Consider the following 17,500-nt stretch of genomic DNA (forward strand, 5'->3'; position numbering starts at 1 on the left):
CCTTGAATTACAGACACAGGCTGCCCTTACACACTCTTTCACTGTCTCTGTCTCTCCCAACATTCTTCAGTTAAACATGGTCTTACTATAAACTCTGTCTCTGTCTCTCTCTCTGTGTCTCTCTCTCTGTCTCTCTCTCTATCTATCTCTCTCTCTCTCTATCTGTCTATCTATCTCTCTCTCTGTCTCTCTCTCTGTCTCTCTCTCTATCTATCTATCTCTCTCTCATTCTCATTCACTCTCTCTCTCTCTCTCTCTATCTATCTATTTTTCTGTCTCTCTCACTCTCTATCTATCTCTATCTCTCACTCACTCTCTCTCTCTCTCTCTCTCTCTCTCTCTCACACATCCACTATTCCCCTTTCTTCCCTCCCTCCCTCCCTCCTTCCCTCCCTCCCCCTCTAGGTGAGTTTAGCATATGCCTATGAGACTAAGGACGCTCTGTGTCTGGTGTTGACCATCATGAACGGAGGAGATCTGAAGTTCCACATCTACAACATGGGCACGCCGGGCTTCGAGAAGGATAGGGTCCAGTTCTACGCTGCCCAGATCGGCTGCGGCCTGGACCACCTGCACAAGGAGGACATTGTCTACAGGTTGGTACTGTTTATCCCAACATGTTTGATTGTAATAGTAGTAGATGTAGATGTAGATGAGTAAATGTCCTGTGAGGCTGGGAGGTCACAGCCGTGGTGAACCGGTCTATGGAGGAGAATGAAGTCTACCTACATAAGACTATTGGGACAAACCTCTGCTCTAGATTGTCACATTGGTGGTCGGTGCCAACATCATCCTTTAATGAACATGATATGCATCTTTCTTCGTTCTGCCACTTTACCAAAGCAAAGAGCCAGAAGAGGTGGTGCTGCTCTGATTATAGTCTCTGCTAATGTCCGTTGTTAAGTATGAGACAAGGTACAGTGTACAGTAGAGTAAGCCTGCAACCCCTGTACCTTCAACCCCTTAGAACATGCATCTTAACATAATATATGCCATTTATCTGACGCTTTTATCCAAAGCGACTTACATTGCAGTGAGTGCATACATTTCAGTATATATGGTCCCAGCAGGAATCAAACTCACAACCTAAGCGTTGTTAGCGCCGTGCTCTACCACCTGAGCCACAGAGGACCACCTGATTATGATAGTAGATAGGAAGTACTATTACTGAATGCAATACAGTGATCTCCAACCCTGATCTACAGGTGTTCCAGCCCAGCACTGACACACCTGATTCAACTGGTCAAGGAGAGGCTGATTAGTGTGTGCGTTAGTGCTGGGCTGGGGCAAAGGTCTGCACACCCTGTATCATGGTTGGTGATCAATTGAAATGAATTGCTTTTTTCTACAATGTCAAACTAACTCTGATTTTTGAATCTTACCAGGGACTTAAAACCAGAGAATATTCTATTAGATGATAACGGTGAGTTTCCATCGTATCAACCTTCATATCGACACCTTGTTCTATCCAGACAGCTGCTGTGTCTACACTAATTCTACAGTATTGCCTGTGCATTGACTGTTTGCTCTAGTACCTTATACTGAATGTATGTACAGTACCAGTCAAAAGTGTCCAAAGCTGTCATCAAAGCAAAAGGTGGCTACTTTGAAGAATCTAAAATATAAACCATATTCTGGTTTGTTTAACACTTTTTTGTTTACTACATAATTCCATATGTGTTCCTTCATAGTTTTGATGTCTTCAATATTAATCTACAATGTAGAAAATAATAAAAAATAAAGAAAAACCATTGAATGAGAAGGTGTGTCCAAACTTTTGACTGGTACTGTTCATGTATGTATATGTATCCTATGCTACATACTGTATACATTGCATCATATGCTACTGCCCTTTATCAAGTTTAACACCCCGATCTACGGGTGTGAACCCTGAGGATATGTTTTGGAATCCAGATGAAACTCACCTACGGTCAAATGTTCTGTGTTGACCTCTGAACTCTGACCCTGTGTCATGTAGGCCACATCCGTATCTCTGACCTGGGGCTGGCCATCAAAGTGCCGGACGGGGACCCCATCAGAGGCAGAGTGGGGACCGTGGGATACATGGGTAAGAGACAGTAGACGTTATGATTATACAACATAGTCATACATTATCATTGCAGTACTGCGTCACCGTCACTTAAAAGAACTATGTTATCATATCAACATACACAACTAAACCACCGGATCAACAATTCAGTCTTAGGATCTAAACATGTTGCTGGTGGTCTCTTTTATTTTCCCATGAATGTCTGTCTGTATATCTGTCTGTCTCTCTCCCTCTGACTCTCTCTCTCTGTCTCTCTCTCTGTCTCTCCTCTCTCTCTCTCTCTCTCTCTCTCTCTCTCTCTGACTCTCTCTCTCTCTCTGTCTCTCTCTCTCTCTCTATGTCTCTCTCTCTCTCTCTATGTCTCTCTCTCTCTCTCTCTCTCTCTGACTCTCTCTCTCTCTCTCTCTCTGTCTCTCTCTCTCTCTCTCTCTCTCCCTGTAGCTCCAGAGGTGATTAACAACGAGCGCTATGGGATGAGTCCTGATTGGTGGGGGCTGGGCTGCCTCATCTACGAGATGACTGCTGGACGATCGCCCTTCCGCGCGCGCAAGGAGCGAGTGAAGAGGGAGGAGGTGGAGAAGAGGGTGCAGGAGGAGGAGGAGGAGTACAGCGACAAGTTCACAGAGGACACCAAGGCCATCTGCAGGGCGGTAGGAAGCTTTTATTGATAGATGACTGATTGATTCATTGATTTAATCATGGTACTTGAAATCTCATGGTGTTAGTGAATGACTGACAGGATTTTAAAGCTTCATAACACCCGGCCTCTCGTTCTTCCTCCCCCCCATCTCTCTCTCTCTCTCTCTCTCTCTCTCTCTCTCTCTCTCTCTCTCTCTCTCTCTATCTATCTATCTATCTTTCTATCTATCTATCTATCTATCTATCTATCTATCTATCTATCTATCTATCTATCTATCTACCTACCTACCTCTATCTATTTATCTATCTATTTATCTATCTATCTATCTATCTATCTATCTATCTATCTATCTATCTATCTATCTATCTAATCATTCTCTAGCTGTTGACCAAAGACCCTAAACAGAGAGTTGGCTGTCATGCAGAGGGAGCAGCAGAGGTGAAGGCTCACCCCTTCTTCAAAAACATCAACTTCAAGAGACTGGAGGCTGGGATCCTGGAGCCTTCCTTTGTGCCTGATGTAAGCCCAGTATAACGCATTCATAACACTGTTATTGATATGAATAACATAGTAATTACATTGTGATGACATTGGTCCTTGCTCATGTGTGAGGGAACTTGAGGAAGTTGTGTGCTGTATGTGTGTATGTTAATCATTCAGGGTGAATCATTTTAGAATGTAATCACAGTTTACTTTCAAATAACACTCTTTTTTCTCTCGATTCCCTCCGCCACCATCCATCCCATCCTCTCTTATTCCTTCCATCACTCCCTCTCCCTCCTTCTCTTTTCCTTTCCTCTACCTACTTTTTTCCTCCTCTGTTTTCTCACCTGCTATCCTTCTCCCTGTCCTCCCCCCTCCCTCCCTCTGTCCTCCCCTGTCCTCCCCCTCTCAGCCCAGAGCGGTGTACTGTAAGGATGTATTGGACATTGAGCAGTTCTCCACAGTGAAGGGAGTAAATCTGGACCAAACAGACAATGACTTCTACTCCAAATTCACCACAGGCAGCGTCTCCATCCCATGGCAGACGGAGGTGGGTGAACTTTTTACCTCTGTCATTGATGGCCACCTGTCAGAGTCAGTTTGAATGACTGAGAACTTGGCGAAGAGATTCAGTGGCACAAATTTCGCACTTAACCTCCCTCCCTCCTTCTGAAAGACCACCACAGGGAATACAAGATGGGGTATTTGTGGAAATGTTGTTGTTTTTTAAAGTAATGGAATTTCTTGCATAAATATACTACACTCATACTTACTCTTTCTGTTCCCTTCTGTCTCCCTCTCTCTCTCCCTCTCTCTCCCTCCCTCTCTCTCTCTCTCTCTCTCTCTCTCTCTATCCTTTTCTCCCTCTCTCTCTCCCTCTCTCTCTCTCTCTCTCTCTCTCTCTCTCTCTCTCTCCCTCCCTCTCTCTCTCTCTCTCTCTCTCTCTCCCTCCCTCTCTCTCTCTCTCTCTCTCTCTCTCTCTCTCTCTCTCTCTCTCTTTAGATGATAGAGACAGAGTGTTTCAGTGACCTGAACGTGTTCGGGCCTCAGGGGACTATACCCCCAGACCTGGACTGGAACCAGCCCCCCGAGCCTCCACGACGCAGCCTGCTGGACAGGATCTTCAGGAGACATGTGAGGGAACACACACACACACACACACACTCACACACACACACACTCACACACACACACACACACTCACACATTAACTTCAGCTATAAACAAACTGAGATTGAATTTGGATTAACCCCCCCCCCCCACCCCCTCTCTCTCTCTCTTTCTCTTCCAGCACCCTGAGGTGTCTATTGCCCACAGTCGTGTGTCGTCTTCCAGTGTGAACTCTGTGGACTCCATGTCCCACTCTGCCCCCTAGTGGCCAAGGCCCTGTGTTGAGCCACACACACAGAGGGAAGGAGCCTGGAGGACTTCCCCACTGCTCATTGGTTTACACCCGGCCTGACCTACAGTACTGTCAGTCATCCGGGGGCGCCCCGGCCAAGCCCACGGTCAGCCTCTAAGGGAAACACTGACCTTAACCAGGGCCCATATGACCCAAGGGGATCTTAGAGAGAGACGTTCAATGACGCAAAGACATTTGGAAATGTTTTGAGAAACGATGCTCAGACACCTCACTCACCCTCAGGATCGCTGGACTAGAGAAGAGCCACTGACGTCGGTGTAAAAGAAAAGAAAACCAATTCAGGGGATCCACTGTCTAAGAAAGACCACCACAGGGAATACAAGATGGGGTCTTTGTGGAAATGTTGTTGTTGTTTTTTAAAGAAATGGAATTCCTTGCATAAATATACTACACTCATACTTACTCTTTCTGTTCCCTTCTGTATCTCTCTCTCTCTCTCTCTCTCTCTCTCTCTCTCTCTTTCCCTCTTTCCCTCTTTCTCTCTCTCTCTCTCTCTCTCTCTCTTTCCCTCTTTCTCTCTCTCTTTCCCTCTTTCTTTCTCTGTCTCTCTGCATTCTCCCTTTTCCTCTCCCACTCCTCAAATCACTTAAAGACCTGAAACAGACAGCATCACCTCAACATCCTCAACACACAATGCGCATTGCCTTGCATACACTCAGGCCAAAGATAGAGTTCAGTTGTGTGTGTGTGTTATTGTTGCCATATTGGTTTTGTTCAGAATCAAAGAACCACCATTTAAACCACAGAGAATCACAACTGGGATTGCCTGGTCCATTCTTATCCATTATCTAAACAATGTGAGTCTGCAGCTATGTCACACACACACACACACACACACACACACACACCACACACACAGACACACCACACACCACACACCACACACACACACCACACACCACACACCACACACACACACACACACACACACACACACTGTTTTCGCCTCATGAACATGTGTGAGACCATATCGACGTTTCCTCACACCTTCATACCTCATTCCAATGACATCATCCTACGACACACAGGAGAATCCCTCACCTCATGTTTGGAACATGTGACTCATATCTGAGAACACCAGATGTGGAGTTGGAATTTAAAATGATGTACTGTACAGAAATACTTGTTTTAATATCTGCACAATTCCCAAAATAGTGCAACACATGCTCTCAGCTGTCTCTGAGTTAGGCCACATAAGAACATTTGTCAAATTTTAATGCCATTTACACACCAATTGAAATGTTTTTACAGTAAACATGTTGTTGTTTTACCTCTGATGTTAAAGGCACATTACTGTATTGTAACCTTTGTCATATCGAATGAGCAGACAAGGTTTGTCTCGGTGTGGTCACAGTATGTTCTTTGGGAAAGGATGTCAATCTAGCGGGGGTACATGAGTCTGTTTTGTTTTTGGGTTTAGCCAACTTAGTTGTTGTCAAGTTAAACATGTTTCAACAAAGCAATAGGCTGAGGCTGAATTAGTCCTGCGCCCAGGCCAGGTCAACTCCACTTGACCTGGCGGGTTTTGCATTTCCTCACATATAATGCATGTGCCCTGTCTAATGTGTCTCAACAGTCTGAAGTGGATTCCACTCCTTGTCTCCTCCCCTTCATCTGATCTAAAGTCAGGAAAGGTGAAAGTCATATGGAAGACTCTTACTGGTCATTTCCAACAGTCCAGTCCTCTCACATCAGTGCAGATCCAGGGAAGGAAACAAAGAAAGGAAGCCACAGTAGACTATTGAGATGTACCCATGGTCCCTGGTATAAGCCACAGTAGACTATTGAGATGTACCCATGGTCCCTGGTATAAGCCACAGTAGACTATTGAGATGTACCCATGGTCCCTGGTATAAGCCACAGTAGACTATTGAGACGTACCCATGGTCCCTGGTATAAGCCACAGTAGACTATTGAGATGTACCCATGGTCCCTGGTATAAGGCACAGCATTGTGGAAGACCACACAAAGGGAAGTGCCCTTCTAGCATAGCCAATCAAATGGGAGGAAAGATATATTCCTCTAAATTAGTTTACTGTGATAATTTGACGATTGCCTATCTTAAGGAATCATGTATGACTGTAATTGTCCGTGCGAATTTCATCCTAGGTTTCATTTTCTACGTTATCCAAAAGGTTCACCGGTTCATCAGAAGTGCCTCCTTGTTAGCGGCTCACGATTGCTTGCACTTTGTTTATTCTCTCATGATATGTTTGTTTTTGTGGGAACACACGCACACACGCACACACACACACACACACACACACACACACACACACGCACACACACACACACACACAGACACGCACACACACACACACACACACACACATCACACACACACACACACACACACACACACACACACACACGCACACACACACACACACACACACACACACACACGCACAAACCTATGATGGCTGGAGAAGTAGGAGGAAGAAGAGAAGAGTAGGGAAGAGGACAGAGAAAGAGAGAATGAGAATGAGAGAGAGAGAGAGAGAGAGAGGGATTCTCCTGGTTGTGTATGTTATGTACAGTACAGTACAGTATGGTGCTGAGTGCATGTAAAACCCACTGTGTCTGCAGCTCCTAATAAACCCTGTGCTGGCCTGAGCCTCTCTGCGTGTGCAGCTCCTAATAAACCCTGTGCTGGCCTGAACCTCTCTGCGTGTGGCTTCTGTGTCTCTCATTTCTGTCTCGTTACAACATTGAAATCACAACAACTACTAGACCAAGCATTCTCATTCAAAACAATGCTCTGTGCTATCAGGAATGTTCAATTCATTCCCTTGTCATTACGTTTAGATTTAGATTTACGGCATTTAGCAGACGCTTTTATCGAAAGCGACTTACAACAAATACATTTGTTTAAGTAAGTGAATCATCTATCCATCAGTCATCATAAGATAAAGTCATCAGTTGACCAGTCTTATGGCCTGCGGCTAGAAGCCATTCTAGAGGCTATTCTAGAGGCTATTCTAGAGGCTATTCTAGAAGCTATTCTAGAGGCTATTCTAGAGGCTATTCTAGAAGCTATTCTAGAGGCTATTCCGGAAGCTGTTGGTCCGGGTCTGGATACTGTGAGAGAACAGGGCATGACTTGGACGGCTGCGGTCCTTGATGATCTTCCTGGCCTTCCTCTCCCACATCCCGGAGCAGATGTCCTGTGAGGCTGGGAGGTCACAGCCGTGGTGAACCGGTCTATGGAGGAGAATGAAGTCTACCTACCTAAGACTATTGGGACAAACCTCTGCTCTAGATTGTCACATTGGTGGTCGGTGCCAACATCATCCTTTAATGAACATGATATGCATCTTTCTTCGTTCTGCCACTTTACCAAAGCAAAGAGCCAGAAGAGGTTGTGCTGCTCTGATTATAGTCTCTGCTAATGTCCGTTGTTAAGTATGAGACAAGGTACAGTGTACAGTAGAGTAAGCCTGCAACCCCTGTACCTTCAACCCCTTAGAACATGCATCTTAACATAATATATGCCATTTATCTTTTATCCAAAGTGACTTACATTGCAGTAAGTGCAGACATTTCAGTATATATGGTCCCAGCGGGAATCAAACCCACAACCTAAGCGTTGTTAGCACTATGCTCTACCGACTGAGCCACAGAGGACCACCACCTTAGACATAATCACGAAAGAATGCCTCATATCAAACGGCTGGAATACAGTATGTGTACCATACCCAATGTGTGGCCGCTGGCTACGACTGACAGTTTTATAATGCTTGTCAGGTCCATTGCCCTTACAGTGGAAGGCACAAGGACGGCCCTCTTCTCTGCTGTGTGGAGCAGGACTGGGCCAGATAATGCTGCCACGTATGTTACCATTATTAATATCCCTGGTCACCCTGGGTAAGGACTAAGGGATAAATCCTGCTGCCATCAAATCTAACCAAGGGGACAGGAGGTGGCAGGTTAAGGTTGCTTCACTTTCTCTCTCTCTCTCTCTCTCTCTCTCTCTCCCTCTCTCTCTCTCCCTCTCTCTCTCTCTCTCTCTCTCCTCTCTCTCTCTCTCCCTCTCTCTCTCTCTCTCTCTCTCTCTCTCTCTCTCTCTCTCTCTCTCTCTCTCTCTCTCTCTCCCTCTCTCTCTCTCTCTCTCTGTCTCCATGATTTATTAGCCGTTTCTTTTTTTTTACTTTTTATATTGACTTTTCCATTGAGATGTTCCTGTTCCTGTCGCTCTCCTGACAGACTGCTGTTCCAGCGGTCTTGAACAGTGTTGACTCTCCGCGCCTGTTTGACGCGCAAGTCACTGAAGCAATATTGCTGTAAGATAGTTGGGTTTTGATTGGATCCGGAGAGCAAAGTTATCAAAGCATGTATGACTGCTTGACTAATAGTCTATTAACACATCACGGTGACTACAAGGTTTCAGTCAGCGAGCGAGCGATCCAGAGCCAGAGGTTGGAGCTTGGGATATCTCCAGAAGGTGACACAACCCCACAGCCATGAGGATCTGACAGATCCGTGCAGAGGGCCTATCATGATGCCTAAGTTTGGACATTGAAGAAATGTGCAGGAACTGGTTATACAGGAACTGGTCCGTGGAAAGACCATGGTAAATGTTATACTGCCCTGATGTGACTTCAGTACTTATCTTCTGTACTTAGGTAAAGAAACATATAATAATGACAGAAAAAGATCACTTATTATAACGAACAATAGTTACCATAACATGAACCAATAAATGATTCCATCTCACTACATGTATCTGTTCCTCAAGTTTGACTTTGACCCACGTATTCAGAGAAATGCTTCTATCGTCAAATCTGGACTATAAAAGAAAATATGATGGCCAAGGCATGAATTTGTATATTTGAAATTCATTGTAGAACATGAAAGTCACACATTCATTTGGCCAGGAACAATACCAACTCTGCTATTGGAATTACAAGAGTGGCCATTAGGTTTTCTGGGGTACCGAACAGCCGATTAATCCCCTGGTACAAACCATCCAAGTGACTCCACATAAACGGAATATTCTGTCCGGCAAAGTTCAGAACAGTGTCATTTATTTACATTCCTGAGGGCTGAAGCTGATTCACCTTTAGAGGACCTTGTCTGTCTGTCTGCCTGTCAGGGGGGTCCATTGATCCTACTTTCACACTAACTGACATGTGTCTGTATATCTGTCTCTTATCACTACAGAGAGTATATTTTCTCCCACGTCTGCACATTGGTATGTGTGTGTGTGTTTGTGTGTGTGTGTGTGTGTGTGTGTGTGTGTGTGTGTGTGTGTGTGGGTGCGTGTGTGCGTGTGTGTGTGTGTGTGTGTGTGGGCGTGTGTAGTGCAGTGGGCCTAAGCACTGGATGTTATCTGACACAGTGTTTACGATAGCCTGAGACATGCTCGTCGTGTCCGAGCGGCGTCCTTGGCCACAGGGTCATTAGCACGGGGGGATGATGTGTGTGTTTTATCTCCGAGGTGACAGCATGGCGTCCTTGCAGAGCGCTTATATAGAGACGGCACACATGCCCACCCTCACAAACAGATCACTGACTCCTCTCGGCTGCACACACCCACCGCTCTCCTTTGTTTTCTTCTCTCACGATTTGCTTTTATCTTTGACTCACCGACCAGAGAATCGACAGTCCACACTGCGTCTCCTTCACTTCTCGATCCCTCTCAAAAGCACACCAATACTTTGGTTGATACAAGATGTTCCCTGCAACTTTCAAACTGTGCGCTGGCATCTCCTACAGACACATGAGGAACATGACAGGTGAGTGAGGGACTGGATACATGTTCTGGAGCTGTTCTGGAGCTGTTCTGGAGCTGTTCTGGAGCTGTTCTGGGGCTGTACTGGGGCTGTTCTGGAGCTGTACTGGGGCTGTACTGGGGCTGTACTGTGGGCTGTTCTGGGGCTGTACTGGGGCTGTACTGGGGCTGTACTGGGGCTGTACTGGACCTGTTATTGGCCTTGTTTGAATACTTTGAAAATGCTTCCTTCCCTCCTCATTGTGAATCCATTTTTCTTCTCCTCTCCCAGGCCTGAGGAAGAACGCCATGGTGGCCATTCACCAGGAGCTCAACAGGCTAGCAGGTGCCGGCCCCAGCAACTGGATAAGCAATGTCCGCCGCAGGAGCTCCCTGCTCAGTGAGTCCTCCTCGCCCTCATCTCTGACACACCTCTCAACAACCTAGACTGTTATTGGTCAGTGTACCCCAGGAGGCACTATCATGTCTGCCAGGAAGTGTGTGATGTTATATAAGTGGAACTGCAAAGGCCAAGACGTCCTAACCCCATGACTCTGAGGGGAATTGACGTGTTATGGCTATGCTTTCCACCAGGTTCTGATAACATTCACACTGGAAACACACATATCCATGGAGGTCAATACAGCATGTTGTGTCTGCACTAAACAACTATCTATTCTGCCGTCCTCCAGGCTCACGGATCGAGGAGGAAGAGGAGGAAGGCTACAGCGAGGAAGAGGTGTCTTACTTAAAGCAGGGGGAGGAGGCACTGCAGAAGTCCATCAGCATCCTCGGCCAACAGGACGGCTGGACCACGGAGATCATAGCTGTGAGTGTAGACACAGACGAGACGGGACCGCCGGACTGGACTTTGACATCCCATGTGCCGGTGTTCTGAAATTGGGCGTAACAACTGTACAAGTAATTGTACTTGTAATTGTAATTGCAACTGTATATCTACTCTACTAACCCTACTAATATGGTGCCACCCTAGGCGAATGGTGATAAGGTTCTGAGTAAGGTGTTGCCTGACATCGGGAAGGTGTTTAAGCTGGAGGTGATGTTGAACCAACGGTCTGACAGCCTGTATGGAGAACTGGTGGGCAACATGGAGCAGATGGGAGAGTGGAACCCCAACGTCAAACAAGTCAAGGTGAGTGCAGACTCTCCGGAGAACGGGAATGGGAATCGGAACAGGGCTAAGATTTATTATGCTATAAACATATTATAGTGTATTAGCAGATATATAAAGAGTCATTTCAGGGAGACCCAAGTATCTATAGTAAGTATACAACACTGTATGTTGTTTTGTTGGGTACATGAATCCCCTCAGCATCCTCTCAGCAATTCTAGAACAGTTTTTTTGTGCTCTTCAATCCTCTAAGATCCTCCAGAAGATTGGCCAGGACACCATGGTGACCCATGAGATGTCGGCAGAGACGCCCGGTAACGTGGTGGGACCACGGGACTTTGTCAGTGTCCGCTGCGCCAAGCGGCGGGGGTCCACGTGCTTCCTGGCTGGCATGTCCACTGAGTACCCTGGCATGCCAGAGCAGAGGGGCGTCGTCAGGTGAGACAGTTCATATGCTATACTGCAGGTGGGAAAAGAGGGGGAGGAAGGGGGGCACACAGGTAGATGGATGGTTGGAAGAATGGTTGGATGGAAGGAAGGAAGGAAGGAAGGAAGGAAGGAAGGAAGGAAGGAAGAAAGGAAAGAAGGAAGGAAGGAAGGAAGGAAGGATTATGAAGGCTGGCTGGCTGGCTGGCTGGCTGGCTGGCTGGCTGGCTGGCTGGCTGGCTGGCTGGCTGGCTGGCTGGATGGATGGATGGATGGATAGATGGATGACATGATCATTACCTCACATAATGACAGCCTATTGTTGACTATTCCAGGGCGGAGAACGGACCTACCTGTATAGTCATGAGGCCCAGTGCAGAGGACCCAAACCAGACCAAGTTCACCTGGTTATTAAGCATAGATTTAAAGGTATGTAACATCCTTATTGTAATTATCTTACTATGTTTCACTAATATCTTATTGTACCTTTTCTGGTGTGCTGATTTGTTCGGAACTTCCTCATTGGAAGATATTGATATAACTTTGTGTATGTTTTACTAACTTCATGTACTGTGTAAGCCTATGCAGTACTATAAACGTAATTCTGTCCCCTCCTGGCTCTCTCTCCTGCAGGGTTGGATACCAAAGACCATCATAAACAAAGTGCTCTCTCAGACGCAGGTGGACTTTGCCAACCATCTCAGGCAGAGGATGGCCAACAATGTTTCCATGGAGACGGCACAGACCTGCTGACAGACATGGCCCTTGAGCTTTTGATCTTTGTGTTACACCAATGGCAGACCACCAAAAGGACAGCTCCTCCCATAGTTGCTCCACTTTGAGTAGAAGGTTCCCTTAGGCTAATGACAATGGACAGTGATGGATCCTGGCAAAGGACTTCACTGGTCCTTAGAGAGCTTAAGGTCCTTAAACACCCTCCAAAAGAGGTTAGCCACATTCAGACAGCTCATCTTTTTTCTCAGGACAGAATTTGAATGGTTTGAATACAGCTGTCACATGAGAACATAATTCCATCCAGGCCTGAAGTGGTCTGTTATCCTCGCATGTCCAAATATTCAAACTGATCTGAAAGAGCTGGACAAGTGAAACAGAAATCATCCAATAGTCCTCACCCATATTTCTATTATATCTACAGTATATTGTCATCTATCCTGTCTTTAAGATCCCTCAGATGAAGGAGAGGAGATAAGGAAAGGAAGCTTCTTGAGACACAACCCAAGTGTGACTCCTTTCAAACACTTTTGTCCATTTCCCTTGACCACAGTCTGTAGTGTCCACACGACACAACAACACTTCATAGAAGCCCCAGCACTAAGTGCTTTCATCGTCCCTTTAAAATGTACCCCTCAATGTGAAATTTGCACTTTTATGTCAATATTGTATTTATTGTAACAATGTAATTACATTACACTGGGTAAGGATCCTGCCAAGTTAATAAATGATTGCACGTCACACGAGCTTTGAGGAGTCTTTTAAGCACTTATTCGACTATCGCCCAAACCAGGAATAACAGCTTGGAATCAACCATGTCAGCCCTGATGGATCCATCAAAGTGTACAATTCACGTTATAACTGTAAATGTTCTAAGCACACCTCACACAAAAAATACTAAATTAATAGATAAATACAACAAATATATCTCTTTGGATAAAGGCGTCTGCTAAATGCCATAAATGTAAATGTAAATGTAATAGATATTGAAACATACAGTACATCTCGCATGAAAGCAACCAGAAATGACATTAACCACACAGAAGAATTACTTGAGCAAACTTAGTGAATCCTCTGGAGTCTTCACAACTAATACGTTAATATTCCATTTACTAAACTGGGAGGAGAAGGGGAATTCTACAGGCCTTATTTTTTTTTTTTTTAAACCACAAAGTCCAGTTCGTAAAAATGTCTTCCTGTCTCTGGATAGATGTAAGCTGTGTGTGTGTGTTGCCAAAGTGAGCAGGTGTTTGGCCATTGACATGTGTGTGAGGAGCCCAGCAGGCCTGGGAACAGCCCTGCGGGCCAGCAGCACATTCCCCAGGACAGAGTCAACACCGCCGCTCCTGCCAGAGGGGAAGTCTGGCCTCCATTATAGTCAGCCTTGTAACGTTTTCCTATGATGTATAGTTTTAATTGTTCCAGAAAGTTTTGTAACCTTTTGTTTTCTTGGATATGGTGCAGACTTGGAGAAAAAATAAAAGGGGTTTCGGGGAAATAACAAAGTCTCTTATTAAGCAAGGCAGAGAGTTTTTTTAATTTATTTTTTATTTTGATCAGAATTATGTAACTCATTGAAATTGTTGATCATTATGAGAAATGTTCTACATGTATCAACAATTAATATTACCTGCTAAATGGCTAATTATAACCAGAGAATTGCACAGCAATGCTTGATTGTCGTATAGTGGCATATTTTGCCAGTTATCTAACTGAACTGAACTTAACTGAAAACATATTTTTTGCAGTTCCCAGGAAAACAGGATCAGCAATGTTGGCTGTTGCATAAGTCCCCAGTACTCCTTGAAGATTTAAATTATTTAGAAAACTTTAGGGGTAATAATTGAATCAGCCTGAATGTCAAAACTGAACGCAAACAGATGTGAACAAGACTTCTCAAGTCACCCCGAGGCTGCTTTGGCATTCACATGACATAAGATGGCAAAGTTGAGACATGATCAAAAACATCTTTCAAGCGATAAAGGGAATTCTACATTGTAGGCACATTAGCCACAAAATGCAGCCATAAGTGACGATACAAAATAGACAAAACAAACAATCTGACAGTCAAATACAATCCTTCACATAGGATGCCAGCCTTCATTTCCTATATTCAGAAAATTCATAGTCTGTCCTTGACTCAGACTTCAGTGTGTTTCTCTGTGGCAGGAGCTCGGCGGCCGGGCAGACCGTGGTGCCTGATGGAGCACACCAGTCTGTTGCTGTTCGTCACTCCAGGCCACCCATGCTCTACCACAATGATGTCAAAGGTTTACATAGGTGGCCTGCCCGGGTGAATCTGGTCAAAGGGCTGTTATTTCTTACAGTCCATGTCCATGTTTGAGCCTGTCAGATGACCGCACCACCACACAGCCAGGGACAGGCAGTGACCAGGAATAGCTGGTTTCCTACCAGTGTTCCCCCTCCCTAGTTGTTAACTGTAAACACATTGGTATACTAACCAGCTAGTTTTGGCTAAAATCTTAAAACTCATTAAATATTTGGTGTCTTAGACTCCACCAAAAACCTAACGTATTTCTTCTCAATATTCCATGTGCTGTTTCTAAATTTTCAAATTCTCAACAAAGTTGAGAGAAGAAAAGAGGAATAGGGTGAAGTTGCCCTTACAGGCGTGGGTCGAAGGTGAGCTCTCAGGTCCCATCCCACAAGGATTCAGGGAGGGTAAACTTATCCCAGCTGTATGCCTATGGGCAATATTATGCCAAATGTGTATGGTGAGGGTTTGAGGGATGGGAAAGTATGACATTAGAATACTGACCCTGTTCCCTTTCTGCTTGAGTCTACAGGATACGGCCCGTAGAGAGTGAATACAGAGATGACGTCACTTTAAAGTTGACATGATAGCACACCATACAGCCTTAGAGCTGCTACACCATACAGCCTTAGAGCTGCTACACCATACAGCCTTAGAGCTGCTACACCATACAGCCTTAGAGCAGGCTACACCATACAGCCTTAGAGCTGCTACACCATACAGCCTTAGAGCTCCCACACCATACAGCCTTACAGCCTTAGAGCTGCTACACCATACAGCCTTAGAGCTGCTACACCATACAGCCTTAGAGCTGCTACACCATGGTACCACACCATACAGCCTTAGAGCTGCTACACCATACAGCCTTAGAGCATGACACCATACAGCCTTAGAGCTGCTACACCATACAGCCTTAGAGCTGCTACACCATACAGCCTTAGAGCATGACACCATACATGCTCCTGCCCTTTCACCGATAGCACAGCATAGCAACGCCTCACACACACACACACACACACACACACACACACACACACACACACACACACACACACACACATGCGCGCACACACACACACACACACACACACACACACACACACACACACACACACACACACACACATAACACACGACACACACATAACACACACACACATAACACACGACACACACACACACATGCACACCTAGCATGAATAATTCACACTTACACTGTATTGTTGTTTTTCAAGCTCGGTATCAGCTATGATTAGCAATGATCTAAAAAATCTAGATCCCATGAACCATGACGTAATCGAAAAGGAACCAAAGTCTCGGCAGGAAACCACAATTCCCATGATGCACTTGCAATTAACTGTGGAAAGGGGGAAGGGAAGCTGAGATTGGAGGGAGAGAGAAACTGAGGTAAAATTGATAATATTAGCTATATAACTGATATTAAGAAAATATTGCGGATAATCAAAACTGTTATATTCATGTTTATGAAGTCAGGCATGTCTTAACAAGCTTGGGGAGTACAGTGTCTATTGTGTTGGCTTGTGGAACAGATTGCAGATCCCAGAGTGTAGAAGCAGATTTCAGCTAACCTAGCTAGCTTACGTAGCTATCTGACAGTTACCAGCTCGCCAGCTAGCTGACCCACATTTACACGTTAACAATGGAAACTCAGTTTCTTCGTACTCTATTATCCATCTACTACAGCTAGCTAGCTCATTTCCATGCTGTCAGCTAGAAAGACTGGACCGACAGTTAAACCAACGCTAGTTATAGTTTAAGTTAGCAGCAGGACTGTCAAACTAGGCAGCCAGAGGCAGGTAATATAACTGACTGTCAGCTGATGTGGCTGGCTGGTTACAGTGTCACCTCTCACATCTACAGTAAGTTTGAAAACTAGCTCGCTAGGTTTGTATTCGTACTTTGCAGAGATCGCTTGCAGTCAACAATAGCTGGAGTTTAGAATATGACATTTTAGCTACTAATCTTTCCATGGCATTGCAACTGTTCTTGTATCACATCTAGACTATTTGGTGGGCTGGTTTGGTTAGCGGTCCTTGCAAGAGACTTGACATTAGACCATTGTTGATTATGTTTCCTTAATCGCTAGATACCTAGCTGGAGTTATTCTTTGGGGCTTTATCCTCTACTAGCATTAACCACCATATTTTCTGCCCCAGATTGCAGATATCCATGACGACCAGTTGGACCCACACATATGGTATGACCACCCCCTGCTGGTAGCATCGTGTTAAGGAGAAGGTTCACGATCCCGACCCTGCAAGACTTCTCCAGGACTCCTCTCAAACTATTTTTTTTGTTTTTGGATGTTAAATGTCGACATTGTTGCTTACCCTGGAAATCTGAACTTAGCTGAGTTAGATTTTTACTACTGTGATAGCTAGTATCTAGGTGGTCCTCAGAACCCTAAGTGCCAAAGCAATGAAGTGTCAGGGACAAGGAGAACCCAGCCCAGCCCAAAAGTGTCCCTACCCAGCCTTAGACTCTCTCTAATGGGGCAGATGATTAAGCTCACTAGCCTGTTGGTGGATCATCTGGTGAGAAGAGGAAGCAAGGAGAATCCCTGGAAGTTCCTGTGTTGACCAACAACTGCCTCCTCCAATCAGCT

The 17,500-nt window shown here is 45.2% G+C and overlaps 3 protein-coding genes across 4 annotated transcripts in view; all 3 read left to right on the forward strand.

Moving 5' to 3' along the window:
- Positions 1–7,251, forward strand: part of grk5l (G protein-coupled receptor kinase 5 like) — a 28,978-nt gene extending 21,727 nt beyond the window's left edge. For both annotated transcript variants that reach the window (XM_083673556.1, XM_083673557.1), the window contains exons 9-16: positions 406–596; positions 1,386–1,423; positions 1,979–2,068; positions 2,492–2,700; positions 3,072–3,209; positions 3,586–3,723; positions 4,176–4,307; positions 4,465–7,251. In XM_083673556.1, coding sequence (XP_083529682.1) covers positions 406–596; positions 1,386–1,423; positions 1,979–2,068; positions 2,492–2,700; positions 3,072–3,209; positions 3,586–3,723; positions 4,176–4,307; positions 4,465–4,548 — 1,020 coding nt within the window. In that variant the 3' untranslated portion in view covers positions 4,549–7,251. The remainder of the gene's footprint in view (positions 1–405; positions 597–1,385; positions 1,424–1,978; positions 2,069–2,491; positions 2,701–3,071; positions 3,210–3,585; positions 3,724–4,175; positions 4,308–4,464) is intronic.
- Positions 7,252–10,270: 3,019 nt separating this feature from the next.
- On the forward strand, positions 10,271–12,620 carry star (steroidogenic acute regulatory protein; the record flags this gene model as incomplete). Its single annotated transcript, XM_083672898.1, has 7 exons — positions 10,271–10,334; positions 10,602–10,709; positions 11,002–11,138; positions 11,304–11,462; positions 11,695–11,879; positions 12,203–12,296; positions 12,501–12,620. 7 exons carry the CDS (start codon positions 10,271–10,273, stop codon positions 12,618–12,620), a joined length of 867 nt encoding a protein of 288 aa, XP_083529024.1.
- A 3,615-nt stretch (positions 12,621–16,235) lies between these two features.
- Positions 16,236–17,500, forward strand: part of elmod3 (ELMO/CED-12 domain containing 3) — a 9,296-nt gene continuing 8,031 nt past the window's right edge. Inside the window, exons 1-2 of the mRNA XM_083673697.1 lie at positions 16,236–16,281; positions 17,052–17,500. The exon at positions 17,052–17,500 is cut by the window's right edge and continues 461 nt beyond it. The gene's annotated coding sequence lies outside the window, so the exon portion shown is untranslated. The remainder of the gene's footprint in view (positions 16,282–17,051) is intronic.

This window comes from Argentina silus (genome assembly GCF_951799395.1).
Source record: "Argentina silus genome assembly, chromosome: 7".
Lineage (NCBI taxonomy): Eukaryota > Metazoa > Chordata > Actinopteri > Argentiniformes > Argentinidae > Argentina > Argentina silus.